General features: G+C 40.6%; 1 protein-coding gene across 1 annotated transcript in view; it reads right to left on the bottom strand.

The window, feature by feature from the left end:
* Positions 1 to 13,512, bottom strand: part of ADGB (androglobin) — a 152,496-nt gene that overhangs the window by 116,400 nt on the left and 22,584 nt on the right. The window contains exon 3 of the mRNA XM_036317321.1: positions 4,814 to 4,973. Coding sequence (XP_036173214.1) covers positions 4,814 to 4,973 — 160 coding nt within the window. The remainder of the gene's footprint in view (positions 1 to 4,813; positions 4,974 to 13,512) is intronic.

Below are 13,512 nucleotides of genomic sequence, written 5' to 3'. Positions count from 1 at the left end.
GTTTTTAACTTAATAGAGAAAATTGAACAAGTTTACTTGTCAACTGTTAGAATCCATAAACAAGACAATATATATATGAAATGTGTACCTTTGATTTGACTTTCATTTATTGTTTTAATTAAAGTTGTTATTTTGAGATAATTATACATTCACATGCCATTGTGTGAAATAATATGAGAGTTCCTGCTTTCTCTTTTCCCAATGGTAACATCTTGCAAAACTATACTACAATATCACAACCAGGAAACAGGCATTGACACAGTCAAGATACAGAACAATTTCATCAGCACCGGGATCCTTCCTATGCCCTTTTATAGCCACATCTACCCTAAACTCCACATTCAGTGCTTAATCCCTACCACCTAGCAATCACTAATCTGGGTCCTATTTCCGTAATTGTGCCATTTCCATCATGTTATATGAATTGAATCATAAAGTATGTAGCTTTTTGGACCTGCTTTTATCCCCTCTCAGCCTAATTCTCTGGAGATTCATTTCATCCAAGTTGTTGTATGTATCAATAGTTTGTTCTTGTTTATTTTTGAGCAATAGCTCCTGATATGGATATTTGTTTGCTTACCATCTGTCCATTGAAGAACATCTGGACAGCTTCCAGTTCGAGGCTGTTACTAATAAAGTTGCTATGAACATTTGTATATAGGTTCTAGATTCTATGTGAACATATTTACATGTTCCTGGGATAAATGCCCCAGATTAAATTAATTCAATTTTAAGGTCAGTTAATGAGCTCTGAAGAAAAAATGATATCTAAGAGTCTACTCACAAGTATTAGTGGCCTAGTAAATTAGAGAGGCAGCGACTGTGTAAAAGTTTTCACAGCTCATAAGGGTGTGTGTGTGTGTGTGTGTGTGTGTGTGTGTAACTCCTTACAAGAAATAATATGAAAAGTGGTAGGAGTACAAACAAGATACTTAAGAAATATGAACTATCTGCACAGGGAAAAGGTAACTAAATTTCATATGAATGAATGGGGATGAGGGAGAATAAATACTGTTTTGTGATGTTCATGGTAACCATATTTTTATCCCAATGCTGGAGTGTCCTGAGAATGGGTTATATTTGAGGGCATCATCTAAACTTTAAAGCTAAGTGTCTACCAGTATATATATCTGGAGCATGTGGTTTATTGACACATTTAAGATACTGGAATAATTTGGATGGAGACAAAGGCAACCCCAACATCTAGTTAAATGATTCACGAATGAGTTTTTTTAAATTAGGCTGAGGTTTCCAGAAGCTGTATTAGACTTCTGGGGTTCCCTCCCATTGTTTTTTCCCTTGCAAATATTAATTTGGTTAAAGTCCTCTATCTGGCAATTCAAGAATCAGAGTCTCCTGTGGTTCTGTTTATATTACCTGATTTTTCTTCTTGGTTTTCAGTTGCTTGTTCTATTTATCTTCATGTCTAGTAAAATTGATTGTATGTTATACACTGAACATAATTTTTATAGGCTCTAAATAATAATGTCTTCCTCCAGAGAGGAGGATTTTATTCTCTTCTGGCAGGCAGAGTCAAGACGAACTTGACCCAGTCAAGAATGGGCCTCAGGATTTGGTAAGGCTGGTATAAATTTGGTTTGCCCTTCCTCAATACAGAACACTATAGGCACAGTGGAGTCCTATCTGAAAGGATGGAGGGTTTATTGGGGTCCTTTCCCTTGGTGAACCCTAAATTCCAATTTCTGGCAATAGCACCAGGAATTCTCTAATTCTTTTCTCAGTTATTTAGCCTTCAAACTGCTAACTTTTTACTCATTTTCTCAGCAGCAAAAGCTTCAAATACATAGCTTAGAAGTTAGGCAAATGTAAAATAAAATTATATGCAAAATTTTCAGATCACTTCTCTGTAGTTACCTCTGGGATTTGGGACAAGTTCTGTCTACTTTGGCAGCCCTTAATGATTCTGTCCCTTCTGATATGAGCACCAAGGCATTAGTATGTACTTGGACTCTAATTACCATGACTTAAATTAATAAATGTCTTTGAGAGAAACAAATAAACTAAACCAAGGCAAATGTGGGCTCATCCTGGTTTGATTCCCCTTTCTATAGGATTTGAGCCCCTCACATTAAGTTAATGGTAACTTTTCCATTTCACTTTACTTTAGGTATCCTATCTAATAAAAGAGAAACATGGTAATTAGCATACATCTGCTACCCTTCCCATTGGCTAATCAGCGATATATGCAAATTAACTGCCATCCAAGATGGCGGCCGGCAGCCAGGCAGCTTGAAACTAACATGAGGCTTGCTAGCTTCGGTGATGGAGGAAACCAACGTTCCCCGCCTGCCTTGCCAGCCTCTGAGCTTGCAGTTTGAAACATTGATACAAATATAGAAGCTAAACAAAACCCCAGAAACCTGTTTTCAGCCCGCCGGGATCTCAGAGCTGGAGTTGATACAGTGTTTCAATTATAGAACCCAAACAAACCAGATACCTGCTTTCAGCAGCAGAGGCCTCAGAGCTGGAGCCAGAGCTAAAGCTGGCCCAGAATAAAAAAAAAAAGGAGCAGTTGGGAGCTTCAGTCACCCACCAGCCTGAAAACAGCCCTCAGCCCCTCACCAGACTGGCCAGGCACCCCAGTGGGGACTCCCACCCTTAAGGGTGTGTGACCAGCTGCAAACAGCCAGCATCCCTTCACCCAGGCTGGCCAGCCACCCTAGTGGGGACCCCCACCCTGATCTAGGACACCCTTCAGGGCAAACCAGCCGGCCCTTACCCGTGCACTAGGCCTCTATCCTATATAGTAAAAGGGTAATATGCCTCCCAGCACCAGGATCAGCGAAACTGAGAGGCCTCCCGGCACTGGGATCAGTGTGACAGGGGCAGCGCCCAACCCCCCTGATCGCCCTGCGGTTCTGTGTGTGACAGGGGGCGGGGCCACAACCTCCCTATCCACCCTGCTCTGTTCGTGACAGGGAAAGGCGTCCCAACCCCCTGATGGGCCCTGCTTTGTGTGTGACGGGGTAGAGCCATAACCTCCCCATTGGCCCTGCCCTGAGTGTGAGAGTGGTGGCGCCCCAACCCCCTGATCGGCCCTGCTCTGTGGGTGATAGAGGGCGGCACCCCAACCCCCCCTCCACGGGCCCTGCTCTGTGTGTGATGGGGTAGAGCCATAACCTCCCCATAGGCCCTGCCCTGAGTATGACAGTGGTGGCGCCCCAACCCCCTGATCAGCCCTGCTCTGTGGGTGATAGAGGGAGGCGCCCTAACCCCCTGATGGGCCCTGCTCTGTGTGTGACAGGGTACGGAGCCCCAACCCCCGATGGGCCCTGCTCTGTGAGTGATAGGGGGCAGCGACCCAACCCCCTGATTGGCCCTGCTCTGTGCATGACAGGGGGTGGCGCTGCAACCTCCCCATTGACCCTGCCTTGAGTGTGACAGGGGGAGGTGCCCCAACCCCCCAATCGGCCCTATCCTGAGCATGACTGAGGGTGGCATCGCAACCTCCCGATCCGCCCTGCTCTGTGCATGACAGGGGGCGGCGCCCCAACTCCGCAATCGGCCCTGCTCTGAGCAGGTCGTTATCTCCCGAGGGGTCCCAGACTGTGAGAGAGCACAGGCCGGGCTGAGGACCCCCCCCTCCCCCCCCGAGTGCACAAATTTTTGTGCACCAGGCCTCTAGTATTTCTTATATCCACCTTGCAATACTTCATCGTATACTTCTCAGTTTGGTACACCCATCATATCCTTTCATTGCCATCACTTAGCTGAAGAAGGGGACTAGACTCTGGGCTTGCAAAGAAGGTTTAGTCCATCTGAGGCTGATACCCTGATCACTAGCTTCACATCCAAAGTAGTGGCCTTCTGGAAAGTTTCAGGGATATCTGCTATGGTTTGATGCCTAAAGCAATTAATCCTGATTAAAAAAATCAATGTTGCAAATCACGGCTAAGAGCTCTTGTGCCAATATATCACAGAAATGTAAGCACAGCCTTGGAGTGTGCACCACTCATTCCAGTGGAGGGACTGCTGCTTCCCAAGCCATGAATGCTGACGTTGAGGAACAGAACTGGGGTAGGGGAGCAAGGTTCTTCCCCAGATGGTACCACTTGGCACTGTTGTAATAACCAGGATTTGGGCTGGTGTTCAACTGCTTCACTAAGGATTTGCACATCTTCCTGATGTAAACTCACCCACAGTCTCCATAAGTTTGGAACTGCTGTTTAAATATGTAAAATAGCCCTGGGTGGTATGTGTCACTTGGTTGGGCATCATCCCTTGCACCAAAAGGTTGCCGCTTTGATTTCTGTTCGATTCCCAATCAGGGCACATTGCCCAGGTTTTAGGCTAGATCCCCAGCAGGAGACAGGCAACCAATCAATGTTTTGCTCTCACATTTCTCTCTCTCTCTTTCTCTCTCTCTCTCTCTCTCTCTCTCTCTCTCTCTCTCTCTCTCTCTCTCTCTCTCTCTCTCTCTCCAGTCTTTCCTTTAATCTCCAAATAACAGCTCACAAATCTGCAGAGGTCTCTCATTTTCTAAATCACAGCTGGCTAAGGAAATGCCTGGCTCCCACCTCTGTCCAAAACCCACTAGCTCACCTGTCCTATCCATTTCCCTTTTGTCTCATTATACCTCTGTGGTCATCTCCCTCATCCCATTTATTCAAGGGTGATTCACCAAAGCTCAAGACCAAGGTTGGATAACAAGGTAGGATGAGGGAGGACAAAACAGAAGTTCTCTTTTGAATGGAGGCTGTGGAGAGAAAAGTACACTTACAGGTTAGCAAATCTTTTTCTATGGTAGAGTTAAAGACCAAAATGAAATCTAGTCACCTTCAAATTTACTTACAAATATAGGGCTTTTTCCCGCTTTGTCCTTTTCTTTTCCACCTTTGCCTGCATCCCACTTTTCTGCATTTATGTCAATTTCATTCCATTCTGGCCAGATTGGGAATTTCCACTTCTTCTGTTCAACAGTACTTTGTGTATTACTACCAAAAGGGTACTGACTAGAAACAGAGGGGGAGGGAGGTGGGTTAGTTTTAATTCAAATCTCTGAGATGAAATGTTAGATTAATTGCATGACATAAATGTAATTCTCTCGTCAGCAGTCATGGTAAATGCATTTTTCAATACAGTCATACCTATGGCCACACAGCTTCCACATGTTAGGGTTCTAAAGACTGAAATATCCTCAACAGACTATTCCATAAATAAATGTTGTACATTAGTCCCTACTTATTAATGCAGGACATTCATCATAAACCTATAAGATGCTATATATTTATATACAATTCCCACTTAAAAATCCTTTACATGTATAATACTAATAGCTTTTTGAAGATTAGTACAAAAGTAATTTTTATTTTTCTCAGGATAAAAGTACTATGTGATCATTATTTTAAAAGAAAATTTATGCCCTAACTGGTTTGTCTCAGTGGATAGTATAGGCCTGTGGACTGAAAGGTCCCAGGTTCGATTCCAGTCAAGGACATGTACCTTGGTTGTGGGCACATCCCCAGTGGGGGGTGTGCAGAAGGCAGCTGATCAATGTTTCTCTCTCATCGATGTTTCTAACTCTCTATCCCTCTCCCTTCCTCTCTATAAAAAATCAATAAAATATATTTTTTTAAAAACTAAATAAAAAGAAAATTTAACAAATCAGATAAATAAGAAGGGCATACCCAATCCATTCTAGAAACCACATTAACAACTGCCCATTTCCTTAAGCTAATATATAAGAATATACATCTTTTTTTTTCAAAGATGACATCATTCAGCATACTCTTTTTATAGACTGCTCTTATCCACTTATCAGCATATTGTTAATAGTTTCCAGATCAATAAGTATTTATCTAAATATGAATTCAATGATTGCATAATATTTCATTATATGAATATACTGCCTTTCCTTTAAAAGCTTCTATTTTGGAAATTTGAGGGTATTGACTTAAAATTTTTTCACTATTAAAAACAAGCTTAATGGCTATTTTTTTAATATTGACATGTATTATTGCTAAATATATGTATGCATTATTAATTATTTCCTTAGGATGGCTTTTAATAAAGAGACTTACTCTACCATAATATATGCATATTTATAGCTTGTGATATATTTTTGACTAATTTTCTATAGAAAAGTTGAACTTGCTTTATACTCTCATTATTAGTGTATTACAGTTTCACATCTCTAAACTTTGAGTTTTTATTTATATGAATTTTAAAGTTTTAACTACACATGAGGCTACAACCCTGCACTAGTCCTTGGAATAAGAAATAAACAAACCAAACTAAAATCTACCCTTATGGAGTTCATATCCTAGTGGGTGGAGACACAAAATAAAAAGCATAATTTAAGTAAAATATACAGTATATTAGAAAGTGGGATTGTTAAGGGGAAATAAAAACAGGACGAGGGAACTGAAAAGGTAAGATGCCCAAGTTTTAATACAGTGGTCAAGGAAAGTGTTCTATGACAGGGTAATATTGAAGTAAATAGTGAAAGAAATTAAAAAATCAAGCTGCGTGGATATCTGTGGAAAGAATGTTCTGGACACAAGGAACAGCAAGTCCAAAGAGCAAGGAAGGATATTCCAGATGCAGAGAGCATCCTGGCTTATTTGAAGAATGATATGGAGGTCAGTGTGGCTGAAGGGAAAGTGGGGGCAGATTATGAGAGAAAACAGGAGATGCTAAAATTGTAAAGATGATCTAAGCCAAAATAAGGGCATTGATTGTTAGTCTGAGGAAGATGGGAAGCAAAGGAGGGTTGTGAGCAGAAGTATAAGTGACATGGATAAAATTTTGTAATTTTTAAAAAATATATTTTAAAAATATTTTTGTAAATGTATTTTTTTTTTTATTGCTTAAAGTATTACAAAGGGTATTACATATGTGTCCATTTTATCCCCCCGCCCTAGACAGTCCCCTAGCCTCCCCTATCCCCCAATGTCTTATGTCCACTGGTTATGCTTATATGCATGCATACAAGTCCTTTAGTTGATCTCTTACCCCCCTACCTCCTGCTCCGCAACCCTCCCCGGCCTTCCTGCTGCAGTTTGACAATCTGTTTGAGGCAGCTCTGCCTCTGTATCTATTATTGTTCAAAAGTTTATAATGGTCTCTATTATCCATGAATGAGTGAGATCATGTGGTATTTTTCCTTCATTGACTGGCTTATTTCACTTAGCATAATGCTCTCCAGTTCCATCCATGACGTTGCAAATGGTAAGAGTTCCTTCCTTTTTAGAGCAGCATAGTATTCCATCGTGTAGATGTACCACAGTTTTCTGATCCATTCATCTACTGATGGGCACTTAGGCTGTTTCCAGATCTTAGCTATGGTGAATTGTGCTGCTATGAACATAGGGGTGCATATATCCTTTCTGATTGGGTAATTCTCTTAATTCAGGTGGTCACCTTTATTTGGGGTTATTAATATCGTGAATATATTTGTGTATAGTGCCTGGTACGTGGTGCCTTGTTGTGTTGTATTTTGTGCCTTTAAAACAACGCAGCAGACCCAAGCAACAGCAACCTCCTGAGCACCACACCCTCTGCAGAGGAACAGCAGCTGTACGTGAAACCTTGCCCCACCAGCCAGAAGAGCCACCACAGCTGTGAACAGCACCCACCAGAGGAGCTGCTGCCAACTGAAGAGCAGCTGCTACCGCAACCGCCCGAAGAGCAACCACAGACCAAGGAGTCACTGCCACCAAGGGAGCAGCCACTGAACGACTCAACGTCTAGATATGTCAGCGAGATCAAACATGGGTAGACAAAGAAACCCCCAAAGGAAAGAGAAGGAGGACTCTCCAGAAAAGCAGCTAAGTAATACAGAGGCATGCAACATGACAGAAAAAGAATTCAGAATAAGGGTCCTAGAGTAAATGTATTTTTAAAAAATACATTTTCATTGATTTCAGAGAGGAAGGGAAATTGAGAGAGAGATAGAAACATCAATGATGAGAGAGAATCATTGATTTGCTGCCTCCCACATACCCCTAATGGGAATTAAGCCAACACCACAAACATCATGACTTAAAACAATTATGAATTTATTATAGGCACTCCCAGAGACACTGTTCAAAACAGGTAACAACTGGTATGGAAAGAAAAATCTAAATGGACCCTGGTCACAGTGCTGGGTCATGTCCTCAAAGCTACCAGCTAGGCCAGACATTTATTCTTTACTTTAAGTGGTGGGTTGGGTATGTAAGGTCCTCAGGGTAGGTCAGGACCCAGGGCAGGAGGCAGAAATATCTGGGGCTCAGGGTCATTGGTAAGGTTATTGTTAAGGCTATTCACCAATCACTCTTTTCAGGATTAGAACTGTCACTATAGCTGCACATCTGCCCTGGCATTCTATGTTAAAAGCCAGAGAGAGTAGGAAGAAAACTGAGAAAAGCAGTCAGTATGATAGACAAAATAATGCCCCAAATTACATATATATAATCTCCACATCCTAATTCCTGGAGCCAATAGATATATGGATCTCTTTTTTGTGGCAAAGAGAGTTTGTAGATCTCTTTAAGCATCTTGAAATGGGGTGCTGATCCTTGGGCTATCTGGTAGGCCCAATGTAATCCCAAAGGCCCTTAAAAGTGGAAGGAAGAGACAGTAGTAGTCAGAGGTAGGTGTGACTCCTGAAGAACGCACAGAGAAAAGCGAAATTGCTGGTTTTGACGACAGAGGAAAGAGGCCGCGGCCAAGTCAGGTGGAACCCCTTCAGAAACTGGGAAAGATTCTTCGCTCCAGCCTCCAGAGAGGAACACAGCCTTGCTGACACCTGGATGCTAGCTTAGTGAGACTGCTTTTGGACTTCTGACACCTACAAGTGCAAAATAAATTCATATTGTTTTAAGTCATGATGTTTGTGGTGTTATGTTACAGCAGTGATAAGAAATAGTGAGGTAGAAAAACATAATAGAGGGCGATGCCTTGGACGTCAAGAAAAGCAATTCTTTTCAAAACTGAGATAATGAGCCACAGGTCTAAATGCTATTAATAGATCAAACAAGATGAAGTATAAACACATAAGTGTACTTAGCAACACGAAGGTTAAGGCCTCTCTCAAAAGTCACCTTGTGGGGTTGGGGGCAGGAGGAACTTCCCTGAACACCCTATCTTAAATAGCAACTCTCACCTCTCTGCGTGCTTTTATTGCTTTATTTCTAGAGTGCTTGACAATCCTTATTTATGTGCTTGTTGTATGTTTCCACAGGTAGGGTTTGTATTCTCTACATGGGTAGGAACATTGGGTTTTTTGTTCATTCCCTTCATCTCCAACATTGGGAAGAGTGTCTGAACAACATAGGCAATCTATCTGTCTCTCAGTCATCTATTTACATAAAATAAAAGAACCAATACCTTTATAGTTATATCATTTCTAATTAATACTGTTTCAAATTTTTTCATGTAGGTAAAGTTTGACCAGATGCTCACCAATTTTTTTTCCATTTCCTACATTTCCCATCGGTTCTTTAAAGCCAGATCTCAAACTTTTGCAGTCTCATCCAAGAGTTTCTATTTCTCGAGGAAATTTTTATTTTTTTCAGCCAGACCCCAAGCAGAGGAAAGCTACCTTTCTCTGCTTGTTTTAAAGAGAATTTAACTCTTGGAAAGACATGCCTTTATCTAAGGTTGGAGCACTCCTTTTCTTTTTCTGGGCTCAAGACCTTGATCAAATATGTTTTTAAAAAAGCTTCCACTTTCATAAGACTGGTAAGCCTTCCCTAGTGAAGCAGCAGCTTCAGCTCAGCCATGACATTCTGACCTCCAATTCCCTCCTCATTTCTGAATTCTAGAGATTTTTTTTATGTAAGCATTTCTAGATATTGTTACCTTCAAAATAAAATCTTAATCCACCATCTTCTTGGAGGAGAAATTCTGAGAATATATACATTGTAAAGGGCTGTCTCTAAGTAGCATGTAGGGAAATATTAGAAAATGATGAGAAGAATTGTTGTAGGAAAAGAAGGAAATTTTTCATATTAATGGAAAAATCAAGAGCGTTGGTACAACAGATAAAAGAAATTGGTGATTTTGTATCCATTCAAACCATGATAAAGTTACCTCATTTGGGCAGCTCAAATGAAAGCTATTTTTATAAAAGGAAGATCTACTTTCTTAAAAAACAAGGACCCTGCTAAGATCAGGTTTTGCTTTCCTCTTCATTCTGTCAAGTGTAAGGAACTGTTCTGGCTCCCTCCCTTCAGCTGTTCATCTTTGTCACTAATTGGCCTACTTTTCCTGTAACATGTCAAATGTGTTTCCATCTGTGTTGAAGATCATTTAAAAAGACTCTCGTTATGAGGCAAGATAGTAAAAAGCCAGAAAAATTGGCAAGTGGAATGGGGAAACTGAGACAGATATCTGATTTAAACTAGCCTCATCCAGCACCCCCACTCATCCGCCACCTTCTCCCTTGCAGGACCACTCCCTAAAGCATTAAGCCCTCAGACAATGAGGTTCTTATCAGCATCAAATAATGTTAGGAACAAAGCCTCGGATCTGTAGACCACAGAGACAGAGTTTTGGTCAAACTAGAGATAATATCCAGGTCTCAACTGTGTTTCAGCTGCAGGCCCAGAAAAGCAGCAAAACCCAATGAAATTATACGATGGCTGACATAGGACCAGCAGCACTGATGAATGGCCCCCTGCCCTAGCACTAAACAATCAGTAGAGACCACAACCTTGACCTTTTATGTTCATTTTGATGAATCAGCATATTAAAGGAAAAACCTGGAGAGCTGGTGAAATATTCTATTGAGACCCTTCCCTGAGACCTTCCCTAAAATGTCTGCCTTTAGAAACAAATAAAAACCCTAAAGACAAAGGATGCCATATATGTTCTCTCTTTAGAGAAAGCCCACACTTTCTCTCTTCAGCCATGTATTTCTTTTTTAAAAAATATATTTTTATTGATTTCAGAGAGGAAGGTAGAGGGAGAGAGAGAGAGAAACATCAATGATGAGAGAGAATCATTGATCAGCTGTCTCCTGCATGCACCCTACTGGGGATGAAGCCCTCAACCGAGGCATGTGCCCTTGACTGGAATTGAACCAGGACCCTTTAGTACACAGACCAATGCTATACCCACTGAGCCAAACCAGCTAGGGCTATCTTTGGTTTCTTTCTCCTAAGCTCTAAGGGTCCCCAGGAGACTTGCAACCAGGGGAGCAGTGGGCAGTGGCAGCTCATCCTGGGCTAATCCCCTGGACATCTCTCCAAGGGCCCTTCTTTTGTCTCTGTATCATATTCCCTGAGTCCACACAGCCCAGCTAGCTCACTTCTGCTTTTGTAACTTTCTTTCTAAAGGGCCAAAGCAGCTCTCTGAGCAGCCTGCTCAATCTCTTCCCATGTACTTTCACTTTGATGCTAAATAAACTTCCTCTTTCACTAGAGTTATTGGTTGTGATTTCTTTTTTTGCTGAACTCAAGAACCAAGGGGCGACATTGCTGGTAACAATTAGAGGTATCTTATATCAGTTCAGTAGCTCACCTATAGTGCTATACACACAATATAACCACTGTTCAAGTAGACCCAATGTCAAATATACTGCAGACTTCAAATGATGATGTACAAGTGTTGAAACTCTCTGCACAGTGTGCCTTTGAAGTTCACTGCCAGAGTACAACTACTGCTCTAACATAGTCTGGATCCTTTAAATATTTAAATCACCTAGTTCCTGGTCTCATCAATTCTGAGAACAAGATACTTTTTAAACACAAAAGTGGCTTAGGACTTTTGAAGATTTAAGAACTGATAATACTGGGAAATAAATGTTGCCAAATGTTAGAAAACATAAACATGTAAAGAAATCAAACCTGACACACCGGAAAAAAAATCAGGGATATACACAGTTATCTTACTCACAAAGCAATATACCCAAGTATTAGTAAATGATTCAATCCATTACAATTACAGTTTTATAAAAGATTTCAAAGATAAATCTATTCTCTTTATATATTGATAAATGCTCCCTTCCACACAGTCTAATTATGCTATTGAGATAGGAGGATTGTCAATGTCCTTTTTAGCAGAGACTATAAGTCTGTATATACAAAACATAGTTGTGAAAATTTATTTTATTTTATTTTTTCTTTATTGATTAAGGTATTACATATGTGTCCTTATCTCCCCATTACCCCCCCCCCATCCCCTTACCCCCCTGGTGTCTGTGTCCATTGGTTAGGCTTATATGCATGCATACAAGTCCTTTGGTTGATCTCTTCCCCTTACCCCCACCGTCCCCTACCTTCCCTCTGAGGTTTGACTGTCTGATCGCCAGAAATGTTTATAATATAAAATCTGTATATTCCAAATGTCAAATGATATTCCAAAGGAACCCAATGTTTGGAGGGAGGAAAAATTTCAGGAAGCCAGTCAAGAGGCTAATTTCCAGAGTAGAAATATAAAATATAAAGGTGCTCTAGGGAGGTTGGGGGTTGGGGGGAAAGAAACACAAAAAAGTACATTTACAACAGCAGGCCAAGTTGGACAGAATAGTCTGACATAAAAATGAATATGACATAAGCAGCAAATACAAAGATGATTTCATACATATATATGATTTATAATTGAAATTATTTGATTATGATTGAAAACCATTGAAAAATGTGAATGGCTGGTTGCTAGAGGCAGAGGGTGAGAGGTGGGGAAAATGGGTGAAGGTGGTCAAAAGGTACAAACTTCCAATTATAAAATACATAAGTCATGAGGATATAATATATAGCAAGTTGACTATATTTAATAATACCATATTGTATATTTGAAAGTTGCTGAGATTAGATCTTAAAAGTTCTCATCACAAGAAAAAAAGTCTTAATTTGCATGAGAAAATGAATATGCAAACTATACATGATGACATATATTAACTAATTATGATAGTGATCATTTAACCATATATACAAATATCAAATTATTATGTTGTACACCTGAAACTAATATAATGTAATATGTCAATTATATCTCAATTTAAAAAGTCAATGGACTAATGACAGAAAGAACCTGTAAATTGTGGATTGGGGGCTGAAATAGTGCATGAAATACACAAGTAGGTACAAGGAAATGGATTTGAGCAGAGGCAGTCCAAGCTTAAAAGTCTGTAAGTGTATTTTGGAAAAGTTGAATTTAACCAGTAACTGTCAGGTTACCAGAAGTAGGCCAGTGCAGGAGAGTTAGCCCATGCATATCCCAGCTGACTCCCTGAGTAGAGGAGAAGGAGATGAGAGTCTGGGGAGACCAAGGCAGGTAGAGTTTGCAGGACAGAGCACTAGAGGAGAGACCTTCACAGAGACTTCTAAGGGGGGAAAAAGCATCAGAATCTTATGCACACACACAAACTCCTATATATTCTTAGACCATTTCACTGTAAGGATATTAAAATTTCAATAGAATGAGGTTCTGAAATTTTGCCATTGTTTTCCTCAAGCATGCTGTTCAGGGTAAGGACATAATTTTATTCATAGTGGGAGGCAGTTTATTTCTGCAAAGTGCAATCAGCATGCCATCATAAGTAGTGTCAGCTAATATCCTGAAGTA

The sequence above is a fragment of the Myotis myotis genome, unplaced genomic scaffold, assembly GCF_014108235.1.
Source record: "Myotis myotis isolate mMyoMyo1 unplaced genomic scaffold, mMyoMyo1.p scaffold_m19_p_7, whole genome shotgun sequence".
NCBI lineage: Eukaryota > Metazoa > Chordata > Mammalia > Chiroptera > Vespertilionidae > Myotis > Myotis myotis.
This window is presented reverse-complemented; position numbering and strand designations above follow the sequence as displayed.